Raw genomic sequence first — 18,888 nt, forward strand, 5'->3', positions numbered from 1 at the left:
GTGTTTAGAAACGGACGAATCTTGTGGAAACACACGCATGGCTAATGTCACTTAAATACTGGCTACGGCTACATTTCCACTCTGACTCAGAGAGCCTTTTATATCAACTGCTCTCAGAATCTAATTTGTCAAATTGGCTAGTATTTATTGAGAGGAAAATTAAATCTATGGGCATTGATTTAGATTCACTTCTTATGCTATCTTTAAAAGATGCATTTTTCTTTTTCTCTCTCGTGCTGCTAAATTGTGAAGAGACCTCTCCTTAGCAAATTTATATTTCAAAAGTGAATAGCAAAATGTGATGTGCACTTTGTTAAGCGCAGCCCAGTAGTCTGTAATTTGATTGTGATGAAAGAATGTAACGCTTGTGGAAATTGGGCATTCGTATAAGAAAAAGTGGATGGGCATTTGGGTTATAAATGGATCTTTTTAAAGAAGTCTGCATCCATTCTTCTTTCAACTCCTTGCTCAGTGAAACAGACTGATATCCTCACTAGCAGTTGCTCTGCCCCTGGGCTTAAGAACATAAGAGAAGCCATATTGGATCAGGCCAATGGCCCATGCAGTTCAACACTCTGTGTCACACAGTGGCCAAAAAAACCAAGCGCCATCAGGAGGTCCACCAGTGGGGCTAGAAGCCCTCCCACTGTGCCCCCCCCAAGCACCAAGAATACAGAGCATCACAGCCCCAGACAGATAGTTCCAACAATACGCTGTGGCTAGTAGCCATTGATGGACCTCTGCTCCATATGCATATCCAATCCCCTCTTGAAGCTGTCTATGCTTGTAGCTGCCACCACCTCCTGTGGCAGTGAATTCCACATGTTAATCACCCTTTGGGTGAAGAAGTACTTCCTTTATCTGTTCTAACCCGACTGCTCAGAAATTTAATTGAATGCCTACAAGTTCTTGTATTGTGAGAAAGGAAGAAAAGGACTTCTTTCTCTAACTTCTCTATCCCATGCATTATCTTGTCAACCTCTATCATGTCACCCCTCAGTCGACGTTTCTCCAAGCTAAAGAGCCCCAAGTCTTCTAACCTTTCTTCACAGGGAAAGTGTCCCAACCCTTTAATCATTCTAGTTGCCCTTTTCTGGACTTTTCCGAATGCTATAATATCTTTTTTGAGGTGCAGTGACCGGAATTGTACACAGTACTCCAAATGAGGCTGAACCATCAATTTATACAGGGGCATTATGATACTGGCTGATTTTTTAGAGATCAGGAAGCCATGAGCGGAATTGAAGGGAGCCACTGGTCAAAATGTGCCCGCACAGGAACTGGTGGGGAGCTGATTGGTTGAGTCGGGAACGAAGAAGCCTGGGGGCAGAGCAATTGCTAGTGAGGAATCAGTCAATTTGTTTAAATTGTAGAAACAAATGAGAATAAACAACCTAAGAATGGTATCTTCTCGTTTTGGATATTAAATTGTTTTGCGGTTGTTTGGAAGGATTTTGATTTCCTTAAAATTGTGCCAAAACATTTAACTCAGCACAGTCAAAGAAACATATAGTCATACCAATATTTAGTTCAAAAGTAGGGTTGCCAAGTCCAATTCAAGAAATATCTGGGGACTTTGGGGGTGGAGGCAGGAGACTTTGGGGGTGGAGCCAGGAGACATTGGGGCGGAGCCAGGAGCAAGGGTCTGACAAGCATAATTGAACTCCAAGGGAGTTCTGGCCATCACATTTAAAGGGACAGCACACCTTTTAGAATGCCTTCCTTCCATAGAAAATAATGAAGGATAGGGGCACCTTCTTTTGGGGCTCATAGAATTGGACCCCCTGGTCCAATCTTTTTTAAACTTGGGAGGTATTTTGGGGAGAGGCACTAGATGCTATACTAAAAATTTGGTGCCTCTACCTCAAACAGCGCCCCCCCCAGAGCCCCTGACACCCGCAGATCAATTCCCCATCATTCCCTATGAGAATCATTCATGGAGGTGCATAATGGCTGTGGGGGTGGGGCTGGCTGGGGGAGGGGGGAAGCCTGTAAAACCAGGGGATCCCCCGCTGGGACTTGGGCATTGGGAAGCCTATTAAAAAGCCAAACCTGTAGCTAAACTGTTCATCATGTATTGGAAGTCAATAGTGGTAAGGTGTCATAATAGAGCACTAATAGCAGGCGAAATGTTGCCTTTAGGGTTGCCAATCCCCAGGTGGGGGCAGGGGATCCCCCAGTTTGGAGGCCCTCCCCCCACTTCAGGGTCGTCAGAAAGCGGGGGGAGGGAGGGAAATGTCTGCTGGGAACTCTTATTCCCTATAGAGATTTATTCCCATAGAAAACATGGAGAATTGATCCTCGGGTATCTGGGGCTCTGGGCGGGCTGTTTTTTGGGGGTAGAGGCACCAAATTTTCAGTATAGCATCTAGTGCCTCTCCCCAAAATACCCACCAAGTTTCAAAAAGATTGGATCAGGGGGTCCAATTCTATGAGCCCCAAAAGAAGGTGCCCCTATCCTTCATTATTTCCTATGGAAGGAAGGAATTGAAAAGGTGTGCCGTCCCTTTAAATGTGATGGCCAGAACTCCCTTTGGAGTTCAATTCTGCTTGTCACAGCCTTGATCTTGGCTCCACCCCCAAAGTCCCCAGATATTTCTTGAATTGGACTTGATAACCCTAGTTGCCTTGCATCCTTTCATCTCAGGCCCAAGTCTTTCTAGCACGCTTTTATGTATTCATTTCTTTCCAGAATTTATACAGCATTATTCCGCCTTCATCAGGGCCACCGAGGCAGCTAACTGAATTAAAACATACATAACAGAAACACAGCATTGAACCCATTCAAACCAAACAAAAATACACCATTCAAACCAATTTAAAATCAACATACAAAGCAATAAAATCTATAAAACAACTATTGCAAACAGGGCGGGAAGGAGGGATCGTTGAGGGAATGCCAGACAGACAGGTCTTCGCCAGTGTTCCCTCTAAGCTGCAGAGTCTTGTGAGCAAAAATTCTACTTTGTGAGCTACTGCTTAAATTAGTGTGCTCTGGGGTCATTCTTCCTGAGCTAAGACAAAAATCTGTGAGCTGGACGCTAAAAATCTGTGAGCTAGCTCACACCAACTCAGCTTAGAGGGAACCCTGGTCTTCACCCTCCAGTGGAAGACAGCAGTAGAAGGGGACAGGCATGTCTCTTTGCAGACAGAGCTCCAGGGTTTGGGTGTCATGACTGAGATAGCCATCTTCCCAGGTTGTCACCCACCTAATCCCAGAAAGTAGGGGCAATAGGGGCAACTGCAGCAAGGTATCGTAAAATGACTATAGCAAATAGGTAGGTTCATAAGGTGGTCCCAAGCCATGTAAGGTTTAGTCAACACTTGTACCTTCAATTATCTCTGGAAGCATATCGGAAGTAATTGTGCCAAGACTGCTGTGATATTGTCCCCATGATTCACTCTAGTCAACAACACACTGGCTGCAGCCTTTATGTACCAATGGATGCTTTTTAGCACTTTTAAAAGACAGCCCCGCATAGAGTGCATTGTAGTAATCTGATCTATACGTAAGTAGGAATACCGTACAGTGGCCAGGTCTTTCAGTAACATAAATGAACTAATAAAGCACATCATAAACTGAAAAGTGCTATACGAAAGATCATTATTATTTCTATACTGCTTGTGGCTGAAGCTCTCCGGGCAGTTTACAATAATTATAAAACAATAAACTGCCATAGATAAGAATATTAAACATGAAGAATTGATGTGAGATAACATAAAAAGCATTACAGAACAAATAGACCGGACTCAAAAAGATCTGAACCAAAGTGACAGAAAAAAATAGTGGGAGAGACTTGGCTTATTTCCAATGGCAAGGGTGTTTTTTTTTTTTGTCAATATACAATGAATAACGCCTCAATATTATGTCCTTTGATCTCCAGAATAATTTTCTTGTACTATTACTATAGAAACTAATTTTTAAAACACACATTCTTTCAGGATTATTAACACTACAGTTAACTGGATTACAACTACCAATCACCAATGTTTTTTACTCTGCATTTTTCTCCACTTTAACGTATGTCATATTTGGAACGTCACACCATATCTCTATTGGTAAGTATTGGTCCATTCTATTAAATGAGTCTAAGGATGTATAGATTTTTATTCACATTTCTCAGCAAAAATGCTAGGCAGCTCCCCTTTAAAAACAAAAAAAAATCTTAATTTGTAAATTCTATCCCGTGAACATTATTAACATGAATTTGAGTTATTTTTTAAAATTGCTGTATAATAGAAATGCATAATAATAAATTAGTATTTCACAAAAAACTTTATGAAAATTAATGTGCTATTAGTTTTTGTGGGATGACTTTAGAGCAGTTTTGCTGCTAATGGACTTCCCGGTTGGCAACGGTGAGAAGTAGGTGGACCTTTGCTAACAATCATGTTGGAAACTTTTATCATAATCTCTGCAGCTGCCAGAACTTTAAATTTGCAGTCTTCCAGTAAAAACAGTAGGATTCATGTGCTGAACTTAAGCTGAACCATATGCATAACTTAAGCATCTATTGCGTACAGTAAGCAAAATGCTTTTGTAAAAGCAACGTATTTGCTCCCTCTGAAGTTCTCAGGCTGTTTTCTGCATACGTCTTGTGAGGGGAAAAGGATTTCAACATGCTTAAACTGTCTGTCACCACTGTAGCTTAGAAGAGCTCAGTCTTGAACAGTAAGTAGCATGCCTTCTGTCCATACGCTGCTCTTCCTTCTCATTTATTTAAGTGGGCAGAATACAGCAGCTTGGAGGTGTCTGCAGGTACATTTCATGCAGCCTTACCTCTGTTAACTCACCTAGTTTACAGGCAATCAGCAGTGCCCTTTGTGGGTCTTAAACTGTATGCAGGGCCATACCTAGACTGTCTGGAACCCTAGACAAGGCCAACTTCTGGTGTCCGTCCCCCTCCCCCGGCTCTGATAACATCTTTGAGTCATGTGGGGTGCCCCAATTGGCCCAGGAGACCAGTGCCCTAGGTGACTGCCAAGTTTGCCTAGTGGCAGGGCCGTAGGCTTGCCAATCCCCAGGTCCCAGCGGGGGTTCTTCCACTTTCCAAGGCTCCTTCCCACCCCCAGTCAGCTAGCTGGCGGGGGGAAGCCCTGCCCCCAAAGCCATCATGTGACTTTCCGCCTCGGGAGGCTCCAGTCTCCAATCGGAAAGGCTTCCTCTTGGGATGGGGTGTCTGTGTTACTTGGAAGAAGCTGGCTGCAACTTGTGAGTAGAGAGGCCAATCCCTCACTTCAGAGTCGCCAGAAACTGCGGAGGGGGGGAGCGCTTCATTATTCCCTATGTGGAGATCGATTCTCATAGGGTATAATGGGGAATTGGTCTGGAGGTTTTGGGGGCTCTGGGGGAGCTGTTTTTTGAGGTAGAGGCACCAAATTTTCAGTATAGTATCTAGTGCCTCTCCCCAAAGTACCCCCCAAGTTTCAAAACGATTGGACCAGGGGGTCCAATTCTATGAGCCCCAAAAGAAGGTGCCCCTATCCTTCATTATTTCCTATGGAAGGAAGACATTTAAAAAGGTGTGCTATCCCTTTAATTTATTTATTTATTTATTTATTTATTACGTTCGACTTATATCCCGCCCTCTCCACAAGCGGACTCAGGGCGGCTCACAACATCATGTCAATACAATTAAACCAACAAAACGTATAAAACCATAATTTACATATTTCAATTTTTTTTAAAAAATGTGATGGCCAGAACTCCCTTGGAGTTCAATTATGCTTGTCACACCCTTGTTCCTGGCTCCGCCCCAATGTCTCTTGGCTCCACCTCCAAAGTCCCCAGATATTTCTTGAATTGGACTTGGCAACCCTACAGGGCCGGCCCTGACTGTGTGATGCAAAATACCAGGGAGATACTTAAAGAAGCGGCTGCTTTTAGAAAGGAGGCAGGATGTACATGTTTATCTATCTGAAAAGGCTTGCATGGGTATTCAGGCCAAATTAATAACATTGGGTAAGATGGGGTTTTACCATCATCTTTAAATCTAATTTGTTATTATTTCATTATAGAACTGATTCTTCTGCTTTTAGCTCCTATTTTTCTTTCACTGGTTTTGCTGATACCATTGCATTTGTTTCTCTATCACTTCCCGGTTTACGTTTTTTATTTTGAAAATGTATGCCATCTCTCCAGAAACCTGTCCAAGGTGACTTACAAAAATAAGGAAAACAAAACATTTGTCGTGTATATGGGGTTTAATGTAAAAAATAAAAATCAAACCTCAATAAATGCAGTGTTTAAAAAAAGAAAACGAAAGGAGTGGAGATCTGAGTGGCCATTCTGCTCCTTCTGTTTGATTTAGTTAATCCTATTTTTTTTTAGATTGGCCTAGTCACAGAGTAAACAGAGTGCTGGACTGGATGGGCCATTGGACTGATCCAACATGGCTTCTCTTATGGACTTACTACCACCCCTGAGAAAGGCAGGTTGCTGGATGCTTTAAGACAGGGGTGGCCAATGGTAGCTCTCCAGATGTTTTTTTTGCCTACAACTCCCATCAGCCCCTGCCAGCATGGCCAATGGCTGGGGCTGATAGGAGTTGTAGGCAAAAAACATCTGGAGAGCTACCGTTGGCCACCTCTGCTCTAAGATAAGGATGATGAGAACATTTGCTTAAATGAACAGGCTGGTAGAAAAGGTTAGGGTTACTCTGAGGTGTCCCTGCACAACCTTCTCTCTGCATATATGAATATTTATTTATTTATTTTATTCCATTTATATTCCGCCTTTCCCGCCGAGGCGGGCTCAGGGCGGCTTACATAGACATGCATATACATGAGTAGACATAGTGGTGTGACATTAAAACCATAAAACATAGATCTTAAGTTGTCCTCTCCGCAGCTGCTGTACAGCAGATTGTAAGGGGTGGTTCATATGTTGCTTAGAACTGTAGTGTATGTTGCTTAGAACTGTAGAATAGGGTTGCCAGGTCCAACTCAGAAAATATCTGAGGACTTTGGGGGTGAAGCCAGTTCCCATTCCCTTAAATAAACAAATAAAAGTACAGCCGTGCAGTTCCCCTGAATACAGTCTTCATTTCCTCTTCCTCTAGCAGCTGCACTTCCACTAAATGAAAGTGAACACGCATGCACACACTCTCACAAAGCAGCCAAAATAAACATAGCACACAAACACTTTTGTGATCTCACTGGGGCAATTTACTCATGAGAGTTGCTGCATGTAACCATCTGCTGTAATTCAACCAGCTTTTTCAGACGAACAGGAAAATGAAAGCAGAGCAACCTAGGGGGTGGAGTTTTCCTTCAAACAAACAGAGGGACTCTGCTCGCTTCTCTTCCTTTCTTATATGCTTTACACACTCACTCACCAGGAAGACTCACGTGGCTCTGCCTATCTACCCCACCCATTCAGCTTTTCCTCTTGCTCAGATTTAAAGGCACACACACAGAGTCCAAAACACAGGCAATTTGCAGGCTTCTTTTAAGCCTGAACAGATTTAAAGGCACATGGTGGCTGTTGGGGCAGGGCTTCCCCCCACCGGCCAGCTGGCTGGCTGCAACAAGGAGCCTGCAAAACTGGGGGATTCGCCCTCTGGGACCTGGGACTGGCAAGCCTACATGTAAAGAGTAGGATTGCAGCCCTCCTCCCAGTTCCTTGGCAGCGTGAAATAGCCATCTACAGTCGATCCAAGCTGGCTATGAGAGGTTTTCATAGATGCTCTAAATATAATCAATGTACTGATGAGGAAGAAGAGATCTCAGAGCGGTCACAATCCTATGAAAGCTCTGGCTGACCCAAGGCCACTCCAGCAGGTGCAAGTGGAGGAGTGGGGAATCAAACCAAGTTCTCCCAGATAAGAGTCTGCACACTTCACCACTACACCAAACTGGCTCTCTTCCTCCCCCACAACAGACACCCTGTGCGGTGGGTGGGGCTGAGAGGGCTCTCCCAGCAGCTGCCCTTTCAAGGACAGCTCTGCGAGAGCTATGGCTAACCCAAGACCATTCCAGCAGCTGCAAGTGGAGGAGTGGGGAAACAAACCCGGTTCTCCCAGATTCTCCATGCTCTTAACCGCTACAGCAAATGCGCCCTTAACCACTACACCAAACTGGTGTGCTTAGCATTTGTTTTCTTTTTTTGGCAACAGGATCTTTCACCATTCTAAATGCGATGATCGCAAACTTTCAGAAAGCTCTTAATTTCAATGTTACTTTGCCAAGAAATGCGACTCTGATCATGTCTGAAAATTCAGTTAAAATGTATACGGAAGCCTTGGCTCTCACGGCATCGACAACGTTTTTGGTTGGGATCATTCAGGTAGGAAGCTTTACACCAAGATTGTGCCTTTGGAGCACAGAGATTTGAACAATGATTTCTTTGACGTTTATATTCTAGGGCATTATGGGAGAATGGGTGGATTCTCCTGTTCTCTTAGTTTGTTTCTCTTGTGTTTTCTTTTTAGATACTTCTATGCTTTATCTGTTTGGGATACGTGACAACATACCTGTCAGAAACTCTCATGAATGCTTACCTCACTGCTGCAGCTCTGCACGTCATCGTATCCCAGTTTTCCTTTATCTTTGGGATTGTAATTGACTTTCATTCAGGCCCTCTGGCCATTTTTTATGTGAGTAAATCTAGCCCTTTCTTTTGAAAACCATGACTCACTCTCTCTTAACAAGGAAGGAGAAAGGTCTGAGAAACTACCAAAGAAGTTTACATTGGTCTGGCCAGGGGTGGCCAACGGTAGTTCTCCAGATGTTTTTTGCCTACAACTCCCATCAACCCCAGCCATTGGCCATGCTGGCTGGGGCTGATGGGAGTTGTAGGCAAAAAACATCTGGAGAGCTACCGTTGGCCACCCCTGGTCAAGATAGCTAGAAATTTCGGTGGATCTGGAGAAAAATGTCCTATCCCAGGGGTGACCAATGGTAGCTCTCCAGCTGTTTTTTGCCTACAACTCCCATCAGCCCCAGCCAGCATGGCCAATGGCTGGGGCTGATGGGAGTTGTAGGCAAAAACATCTGGAGAGCTACCGTTGGCCACCCCTGGGATAGCATCATCTTCTTCCTTTCCTCAGAGGAGAATGACTCTTCACAGTAAGTATGCAATGGTCAGTCCCCCTCTGAGGCGGAAGACATTTTGATGGGACCTTCCAAAGGAGTGTCCTCGTGATGGGTGGGTTATCGTCTTCTGGATCTAGGACCTGTTGTAATTCATTTGTTCCAAACACAGCATCAGCTAAGTAATAGATGGTCATCTTAATGCATCTTAGAGAGGTGGATATTATCAACCATATAGTTGCCTAGCAGGATTCTTCAGCTGTGGGGTGTTAGATAATGGCTGTGTCTGTTGCAGCCCCATTAATTGAGTGTGCTGTGATCCCAATTGTGATGTCTAGTTTAATCTTTGTATGCTTCAATGATGCAGACCCTAAGAGAACAGCCTAAGTTTGATTTGATATCCCCCTTCCTTTATTCATTCAGTGGAGTGATAGATATAACTAAGGAAGTTTAAACATATAGACAAATTATAATGTAACAGCTGCAAGTAAAAATGAGCCCTTTGCAACCATAACATTATGCATTTATCTGTACTTGGATGGGAGACAACCAAGGAAGTCCACTGTTGCTACACAGAGGTAGGCAGTTTGGTGTCGTGGTTATGTGAGTGGACTCTTATCTGAGAGAACTGGGTTTGATTCCCCACTCCTGCACTTGCAGCCGTTGGAATGGCCTTGGGGCAACCAGAGCTCTCTTATCTGGGAGAATCGGGTTTGATTCCCCACTCCTCCACTTGCAGCTGCTGGAATGGCTTAGGGTCAGCCATAGCTCTCTTATCTGGGAGAATCGGGTTTGATTCCCCGCTGCTCCACTTGCAGCTGCTGGAATGGCCTTGGGTCAGCCAGAGCTCTCTTATCTGGGAGAACTGGGTTTGATTCCCCCCTCCTCCACTTGCAGCTGCTGGAATGGCCTTGGGTCAGCCAGAGCTCTCTTATCTGGGAGAACCAGGTTTGATTCCCCCCTCCTCCACTTGCAGCTGCTGGAATGGCCTTGGGTCAGCCAGAGCTCTCTTATCTGGGAGAACCAGGTTTGATTACCCCCTCCTCCACTTGCAGCTGCTGGAATGGCCTTGGGTCAGCCAGAGTTATCTGGGAGAACCGGGTTTGATTTCCCACTCCTCCACTTGCACCTGCTGGAATGGCCTTGGGTCAGCCAGAGCTCTCTTATCTGGGAGAACCAGGTTTGATTACCCCCTCCTCCACTTGCAGCTGCTGGAATGGCCTTGGGTCAGCCAGAGTTATCTGGGAGAACCGGGTTTGATTTCCCACTCCTCCACTTGCACCTGCTGGAATAGCCTTGGGTCAGCCATAGCTCTGACAGAGGTTGTCCTTGAAAGGGCTGCTGCTGTGAGAGCCCTCTCAGCCCCACCCACCTCACAGGGTGTCTGTTGTGGGGCAAGGAGATAAAGGAGATTGTAAGCCACTCTGAGTCTCTGATTCAGAGAGAAGGGCAGGGTATAAATCTGCAATTCTTCATTCTTCTTCTTCTAGGCAGTGGCAAACCACATCTGTTTGTCTCTTGCCGTGAAAACCCTATGGGGCCGCCTTAAGTTGGCTGCAACCCGATGGCGCATTCCACCACCTGTCTATCTTTATAATCATCTGTGTTCAGTGGTTTGGTTGCATTGACAGCATCTGAAGTAGAAAACCTGGAATTTACATTGCAGTGACTTTTCCCTTTTAAACGAAGTTAACAATCATGAAAACGATGCTGACCGTTCTGATGCTATAATTTTCTTTTGCAGAACATGGTAAATTATTGCATGGGTATCCCCAAAGCTAATTCTACCAGCATCCTGCTGTTTTTCCTGACCGTCGTCATGCTGTGGGTCAGTAGATGCATTAAGATAACCTACAAACACAGCCCTGTTGAGTTCCCTATGGAACTACTTCTGGTGGGTATCTCTGTGCTCCACAGGCCATCATTTTCTAAATATATGAACAATCACGCGATAGAATCGTAGAATCAGGGCTTTTAAAAAGCAGGAACACAGTTCCAGCTGGCTTCATGGCGGGGGTGTGGCTTAATATGCAAGTGAGTTCCTGTTGGGCTTTTTTCTACAAAAAAAAAAGGCCCTGTGCGAAACAATGGTGATGTCAGGGTGTGTGGCCTGAGATGCAAATGAGTTCCTGTTGGGCTTTTTTCTACAAAAAAATCCCTGTGTGAAACAATGGTGATGTCAGGGTGTGTGGCCTGAGATGCCAATGAGTTCCTGCTGGGCTTTTTCTCCAAAAAATGCCCTGCATAGAATCATAAGAATTGGATGATATTTCCAGGGTCATCTAGTTCAACCCCCTGCACAAGGCAGGAAATTCACAGCTGCTTCCCCCCCCACATCCCCTGTGATGCCTTCCTCATTCCCATAAAATGGCAAAAATGTGAAACAATGGTGATGTCAGGGTGTGTGGCCTGAGATGCAAATGAGTTCCTGCTGGGCTTTTTCTCCAAAAAATGGCCTGCATAGAATCATAAGAGTTGGAAGATATTTCCAGGGTCATCTAGTTCAACCCCCTGCACAAGGCAGGAAATTCACAGCTGCTTCCCCCCCACATCCCCTGTGATGCCTTCCTCATTCCCATAAAATGGCAAAAAAACCCCACAAACCCATCCAGGATCCCTAGCTAAACTGGCCTGGAGAAAATTACTTCCTGACCCCAAAGTGGTGATCAGCATTTCTCTGGACGAGCAAAAAAAGGTCACAAGAAGTAAGCACTGATGCAAACCTTTCTGCCCCCTTCCCATGATCTGCCTAAATTCACAGAATCAGCCTTGCTATCAGATGGCCACTTAGTATCAGCAGAAGCAAAGTTTCCAGATCATGCAAAGTGATGGTATTGCTCTGGTAAGACCTCTCTTAGAGTATTGTGTTCAGTATTGGGCACCACAATTTAAGAAGGATATAGATTAGCTGGAACATGTCTAGAGGAGAGCAACGAAGATGGTGAGAACATAAGAGAAGAACATGTTGGATGGCCCATCCAGTCCAACACTCTGTGTCATACAGTGATCAAAAAAACCAAGTACCATCAGGAGGTCCACCAGTGGGGCCAGGACACTAGAAGCCCTCCCACTGTGCCCCCCCCCTCCCCGCAAGCACCAAGAATACAGAGCATCACGGACCCAGACAGAGAGTTCCAACAATAAGCTCTGGCTAATAGCCACTGATGGACCTCTGCTCCATATTTTTATCCAATCCCCTCTTGAAGCTGCCTATGCTTGTAGCCGCCACCACCTCCTGTGGCAGTGAATTCCACGTGTTAATCACCCTTTGGGGGAAGAAATACATCCTTTTATCAGTTCTAACCTGACTGCTCAGCAATTTCATTGAATGCCCACAAGTTCTCATATTGTGAGAAAGGGGGGAAAGTACTTCTTTCTCTACCTTCTCTAGCCCATGCATAGTCTTGTAAACCTCTATCTCATGCATAATCTTGTAAACCTCTATCATTAATTTACTGTATGTTAGATAATCCCCTGATTCCTTTTTCAGATTATTATGTGTACCATAATTTCTACCAAAATACAGTGGCATGCTGAATCCAGTATGGGAATACTTACTACAGTACCCTCCAGGTTGGTAATCCACAGCTAATATAATATATAATATAAGGCAACTCTACTCTACATATATCTTCACCTAGTTTCATGTGATTTGTACAGCAATATTCAGTAACATCACCATGGAGATAGAATCACATGAGGCTGTTTTATAAGAAGTCAAACCATTGGTTTACAAAGACCAGCATTGTCTGCTGACTTACAGGAGATCTCCAGGGTCTCAGGTAGAGAAAGACTTTCTGGTGCTTTCCCCAGCTCGCCTGCCACAGTGGGCAGGCTGGGGAATGCTTGGAGGCACTGGTGAAGCATTTAAAGATGTCTTCCCCACCCTTCCCAGTGTGCCCGCCACAGCAGTCAGGCAGTCCTAGTGTGCCCGCTACAATGAGCAGGCTGTGGGGGGGGGGGGATCAGGGAGGGATTGAGCAAGGTGGCCAGCTGTGGAAGCAAAGGGAGGCGGAGCCTAAAAGTTTAAACTCCCGTGCTCTGTCTCCATTGTACCCTGCGGGGCCATAGGATACAATGGACAGATAGTGTGGCACAACTCCAGAGAAGGAGTTTAAACTTTAAACCCTTTCTCTGTCAAGTTGTGCTGCAGCGGTGGCATGATCTCTCCATTGTACCCACGGGCCTCGTCGGGTACAATGGAGTGATTGCACTGCAGCGTGACTTCTGGGCCTGGCTGGAGAAGGGAAGGGATAGCATTTAAATTCTTCCCTCTTCTCACCAGCCCAAGCGGAGGGGAGTGAAACTGACCCCCCCCCCTTTCCTTCTCCTTCCTTTCTTCAGCCAGGCTGCTGGCCAACTGGGGAAGTAATGCATTTGGGGTTGCTGTATAGAAGCTTAATAGAAGCCGGGTCAGATTCTTCGATCTGATTCAGCTTCCCAAAAAGATATCACCGTATAGAAGCTGAATAGATCCAGCTTCTATACGGTCAGGGCTTTTGTCATAGCAGGAACTCCTTTGCATATTAGGCCACACCCCTCTGATGTAGCCCATCCTCCAGGAGCTTACAGTAGGCCCTGCAATAAGAGTCTTGTAAGCTCTTGGAGGATGGGCTACATCAGGGGTGTGTGGCCTAATATGCAAACAAGTTCCTGCTACAAAAAAAGTCCTTTATACGGTGATATATTTTTGGGAAGCTGAACCAGATCAAAGAATCTGACTCAGCTTCTGGGGAGCTTGAATAATGCCATATAGGCATTATACAGGGAGTTTTCATCTCAGCCAAGCTGAATGCACATCCCCAGTTCCTATTTCTGAACCTTAGAATTTGTTTTCATGGGACGTTGGGATGTTTCTTAAAACAGAAGCCGGGAATCCTTCTCTTACAAACTTCCTGGAGCTTGGTTGCCATTTTTTTTTCAGTTCGCCTATGCCAGCTTCTGCCTATGTTGCCAGTCGTCAGCATAATGCAGCACCTTGTAACGAATACTTGTTTTATATTGTTCCAGCTTTCTGTCTCCTACATTACCTGACTTTCCAAAATTGTACAAGATTATATTACACGCTTTGTCTCTGGCAGTAGTAAGCTATTTCCTTCTCATTTTTGTGGGGAAAAAGTACGCAACCATTCACAACTATCATGTCAGACACACCCAGGTGAGCATTCAATGTCACGTGTTTTATGTATCAACTGACTAAAGGGAATTTGTTTTTCCTTACCAAGCTTAACGAACAACAAAATCTTACCCTAGTAACATTGCGGGTTTTGTTTTTTAAAAATGCACCTGACTGTCAGGCTCTGTTATGCTATCTATACACATCTCAGGTGAATCTCAGAAACTTTCTTAAAATCCCTGAAATTAAAGCAGTGAGGATGTCAGTATAACTTCCTATATTGGGGAGAAGATTGCAAATTTAGCCATTCCTTGTCTCTAAGAAAGTTGTGATGGGAACTGGGATGTGCTAATTATTTGGTATACGATTAACTCACTAATATCAGTTTTGGAAACACTGAAGAAGAAGATGATGATATTGGATTTATATCCCGCCCTCCACTCAGAAGAGTTTCAGAGCAGCTCACAATCTCCTTTACCTTCCTCCCCCCCACAACAGACACCCTGTGAGGTAGATGAAGATATTGGATTTATATCCCGCCCTCCACTCAGAAGAGTCTCAGAGCGGCTCACAATCTCCTTTACCTTCCTCCCTCACACCAGACACCCTGTGAGGTGGGTGGGGCTGAGAGGGCTCTCCCAGCAGCTGCCCTTTCAAGGACAACCTCTGCCAGAGCTACGGCTGACCCAAGGCCATTCCAGCAGGTGCAAGTGAAGGAGTGGGGAATCAAACCTGGTTCTTCCAGATAAGAGTCTGCACACTTAACCACTACACCAAACTGGTTCTCTTCCTCCCCCACAACAGACACCCTGTGAGGTGGGTGGGGCTGAGAGGACTCTCACAGCAGCTGCCCTTTCAAGGACAACCTCTGCCAGAGCTATGGCTGACCCAAGGCCATGCTAGCAGGTGAAAGTGGAGGAGTGGGGAATCAAACCCGGTTCTCCCAGATAAGAGTCCGCGCACTTCACCACTACACCAAACTGGCTCTCCAGTTTTCTGTGGTTTGGATCCATCAGAGTGATTCCATGGGAGGAATGCCAGTCCCCGGGTGTGGGTGGGGGGAACCCCCCCCCCCAATTTCACGGGCTTCTGTCCACTAACGGCCAGCTGACCGACAGGGGAAGCCCCGCCCCCCCAGTGGCCACCCCTCTCCTTCCCCTCTGCAAGATTGATAGGTTTATTACATTTATACCCTGCCCTCCCCACCGAGGCAGGTTCAGGGCGGCTTACAACAATAGTCATAATAACAATAAGAGACTAACATATTAGTGCATCATCATAGTTTTTTGTTCTTGTTCAGTCGCACAGTCAATCCAACTCTTTGCGATCCCCTGGACCAAGTCACGCCAGGCCCTCCTGTCTTCCACGATCCTCTGCCCAAATTCGTGTTTGTTACATCAGTAATGCTGTCCAGCCATCTCCTCTTTTGCCGCCCCCTTCTTCTTTTGCCTTCTGTCTTTCCGAGCATCAAGGTCTTCTCCATGGAGTGCTCCCTTCTCATTGGGTGGCCAAAGTATTTGAGCTTCAGCTTCTGACCTTCCAGGGAACAGCCTGGGTCGATTTCCTTTAGCACTGACTGATTTGATCTTCATGCAGTCCAAGAGTCTTCTCTAGCACCACAGCTCGAAAGCAGCTATTCTTCTGCGCTTGGCCTTCCTAAAATCAGTTAAAATTTAAAACAATTTAAAACATTAGGGATTGTAGACTCTTTCGGGCTCAAGTGCCGTGTTCTACTGGAGAAAGTTTTTCTTCCAGACGTTTTGTTCTCAGCTGCGGAGAACATCCTCAGTGGCGTTGCAGCCGGAGCAGGCGCTCAGACCTTCTTGGCTGCTGTGCATTGAGTGAGGCCAGGGCTGCTGGAGAGCTGCTATTTCTAGGCTGGAGGGGGTGTGGTGAAAGGGCAATAGGTTTGTGGATGTGCCCATTGTTTGGTGGGGCTTCCTGGAAGGGTAGTGATAAGGAAACTGGTTGTTGAATGTGACCATTGTTCTGTGTTAATTGCTGGGAGGGTTGGAAGGGGTGTGAAGAAAAGGAAGATGGTTGTTGATTGTGCTGATTGTTCTGTGGAATGTGCTGGCTGTTCTGTGAATTTCTGCAATTTATAGTCTGTAGGGTGTTATGCAGAGCTGGATACCAAGATTGGTGGATGGAAATGCCTTCTTCCTTTCTGTTAAAGTTGTGCTGGTGTTTGTAAATCTAAATAGCTTCTCTGTTCAGGCGGGTATGATAATGTGAGGCCGTAGAAAGGACTTCAGTTCTTTTAAAGTGGATGACATGGTCTCCTTCTTGAAGTGCATGTTCAGCTACAGCTGATTTTTCTGGCTGAAACAAGCGACAGTGTCTCTTGTGTTCGGTGAGGCGGGTGTTGATACTGCATTGGGTGCAGTCTACATTGGCACTACCCAACGCAGTATCAACACCCGCCTTACCGAACACAAGAGACACTGTCGCTTGTTTCAGCCAGAAAAATCAGCTGTAGCTGAACATGCACTTCAAGAAGGAGACCACGTCATCCACTTTGAAAGAACTTAACTGGCTTTATAAAGAGGTGCATTAGGGTTTGTAAGCAGCCATAATAGTTTCTCATCAGAAACAGGGAGGAAAAGAGGATATTCTTTAGCATTAATACCCTCAGTGCATAATTAGTCAAGAGCATATGAACATATGAAGCTGCCTTACACTGAAGCAGACCCCCTTGGTCCATCAAAGTCAGTACTGTCTACTCAGACTAGCAGTGGCTCTCCAGGGTCTCAAGCTGAGGCTTTTCACACCTATTTGCCTGGACCCTTTTAGTTGGAGATGCTGGGGATTGAACCTGGGACCTTCTGTTTCCCAAGCAGATGCTCTACCACTGAGCCACCGTCGCTCCCCAATATCTGCTTTTTAATTTAGTGATCATTTCTCCTGTGCAGGAACTACTGGCTATCGGATTATGCAACGTCTTTGGTTCATTCTTTAAAAGCTTTGTCGTTAGCTGTGCTGTTTCTGCAACGGTTATTCAGGAAAAGACCGGCGGGAAAACACAGGTGAGCTGGTATATTATGAGATCCACTTTTTAAAACAATCCTTCATGTAGGTTATTGACTAAGATCTATTTTCTTTTCTGCAGTAGGGAGTTCTGAGATTGAAACTATAGCTCAATGGCTCCTACACTTGATAGATAGATAGATAGATAGATAGATAGATAGATAGATAGATAGATAGATAGATAGATAGATAGATAGATAGATAGATAGATAGATGATAGATAGATAGATAGATAGATAGATAGATAGATAGATAGATAGATAGATAGATGATAGATAGATAGATAGATAGATAGATAGATAGATAGATAGATAGATAGATAGACAGACAGACAGACAGACAGACAGATAAATTTATTGTCATTGTTCTCAAAAAAGGAAAATGAGAGCAACGAAATGAGGTGCTCTTCCACAAACATACCAACACATCAACACTAAAGAAAAGACATATACATAAACAATTTAAATACATCTAAAACAAATAACCATTCATGACCTTACATTAGCCTACATCTAAAACAAATAACCATTCATAGCCCTGCATTTAGCCTAACCACGGCACTTGGATAGAAGCTGCCCTTAAATCTATTTGTCTTAGCCTTCAACACTCTGTATCGTCTGCCCGATATCAGGCCATCACCGCCGTGGTTCCATAAACCTGTTCCCAGTGTCCCCTGTTCCACCTTAGCAAAAGCATTGCTCAGAATAGTGATTTGCACAACCCAGTAAGGAAGGTAATATAAATAAAATTCAAAATACCAACAATTAATTGCACATTGTCTCCAGAGCGAGACCTCTCACCTCTGCACTTGCTTTGGAGAAGACAGAGGTCTTCAGGCCATGAGAGAACCACAGAAGCCCAACCTGATGCCACAGGAGCAGCTTCTGAACTTGCTACAACACCCAGAGATGCTGGGCAGGCCAGGGACCACCAACTCCGCAGGGCTAAGCAACCAAAAACAACTGTGCCCCCCCAAAATCAAACACTTAATTAAACTCATTGTATAAGTGCATAAGCATCAACAAGTTATTATGATAGTATCAAAATAGTTAAAAGGAGAGTCCCACTAATATGTCCATTCCACTGGGTGAAATTTCCAATCTTCAACAGGTGTATTACTCCAAATTCATCTTGCAATGCAGAGTTCCACCTCAGATTTCAGAATTGAGAATTTGGAAACCGGCATGTAGGAGAGAGAGTCAGAATGCTGTTACAAGGTTATTTGATCGGCTTATGAAAAAGCTGTAGTCAGTGAAATGTGATATAAAGCCGGCAATCATGGGAAGGTGAATTTTTCCTTTGAAGTCGATACCTGAGGTTGGACTCTGCATTGAAGAAGAAGAAGATGATATTGGATTTATATCCCGCCCTCCACTCCGAAGAGTCTCAGAGCGGCTCACAATCTCCTTTACCTTCCCCCCCGCAACAGACACCCTGTGAGGTAGATGAAGATATTGGATTTATATCCCACCTTCCACTCCGAAGAGTCTCAGAGCGGCTCACAATCTCCTTTCCCTTCCTCCCCAACAACAGACACCCTGTGAGGTGGGTGGGGCTGGAGAGGGCTCTCACAGCAGCTGCCCTTTCAAGGCCAGAGTCTCAGAGCGGCTCACAATCTCCTTTACCTTCCTCCCCCACAATAGACATCCTGTGAGGTGGGTGGGGCTGGAGAGGGCTCTCACAGCAGCTGCCCTTTCAAGGACAACCTCTGC

The 18,888-nt window shown here is 45.1% G+C and overlaps 2 protein-coding genes across 2 annotated transcripts in view; both read left to right on the forward strand.

The window, feature by feature from the left end:
* SLC39A4 (solute carrier family 39 member 4) overlaps positions 1-18,888 on the forward strand; it is a 256,216-nt gene that overhangs the window by 209,846 nt on the left and 27,482 nt on the right. The gene's annotated exons all lie outside the window — the stretch shown is intronic.
* Positions 1-18,888, forward strand: part of SLC26A8 (solute carrier family 26 member 8) — a 48,275-nt gene that overhangs the window by 2,549 nt on the left and 26,838 nt on the right. Inside the window, exons 3-9 of the mRNA XM_060243050.1 lie at positions 3,943-4,059; positions 8,118-8,287; positions 8,433-8,597; positions 10,778-10,927; positions 12,524-12,606; positions 14,044-14,191; positions 17,062-17,175. Coding sequence (XP_060099033.1) covers positions 3,943-4,059; positions 8,118-8,287; positions 8,433-8,597; positions 10,778-10,927; positions 12,524-12,606; positions 14,044-14,191; positions 17,062-17,175 — 947 coding nt within the window. The remainder of the gene's footprint in view (positions 1-3,942; positions 4,060-8,117; positions 8,288-8,432; positions 8,598-10,777; positions 10,928-12,523; positions 12,607-14,043; positions 14,192-17,061; positions 17,176-18,888) is intronic.

Source organism: Heteronotia binoei, chromosome 7, assembly GCF_032191835.1.
Source record: "Heteronotia binoei isolate CCM8104 ecotype False Entrance Well chromosome 7, APGP_CSIRO_Hbin_v1, whole genome shotgun sequence".
Taxonomy (NCBI): domain Eukaryota; kingdom Metazoa; phylum Chordata; class Lepidosauria; order Squamata; family Gekkonidae; genus Heteronotia; species Heteronotia binoei.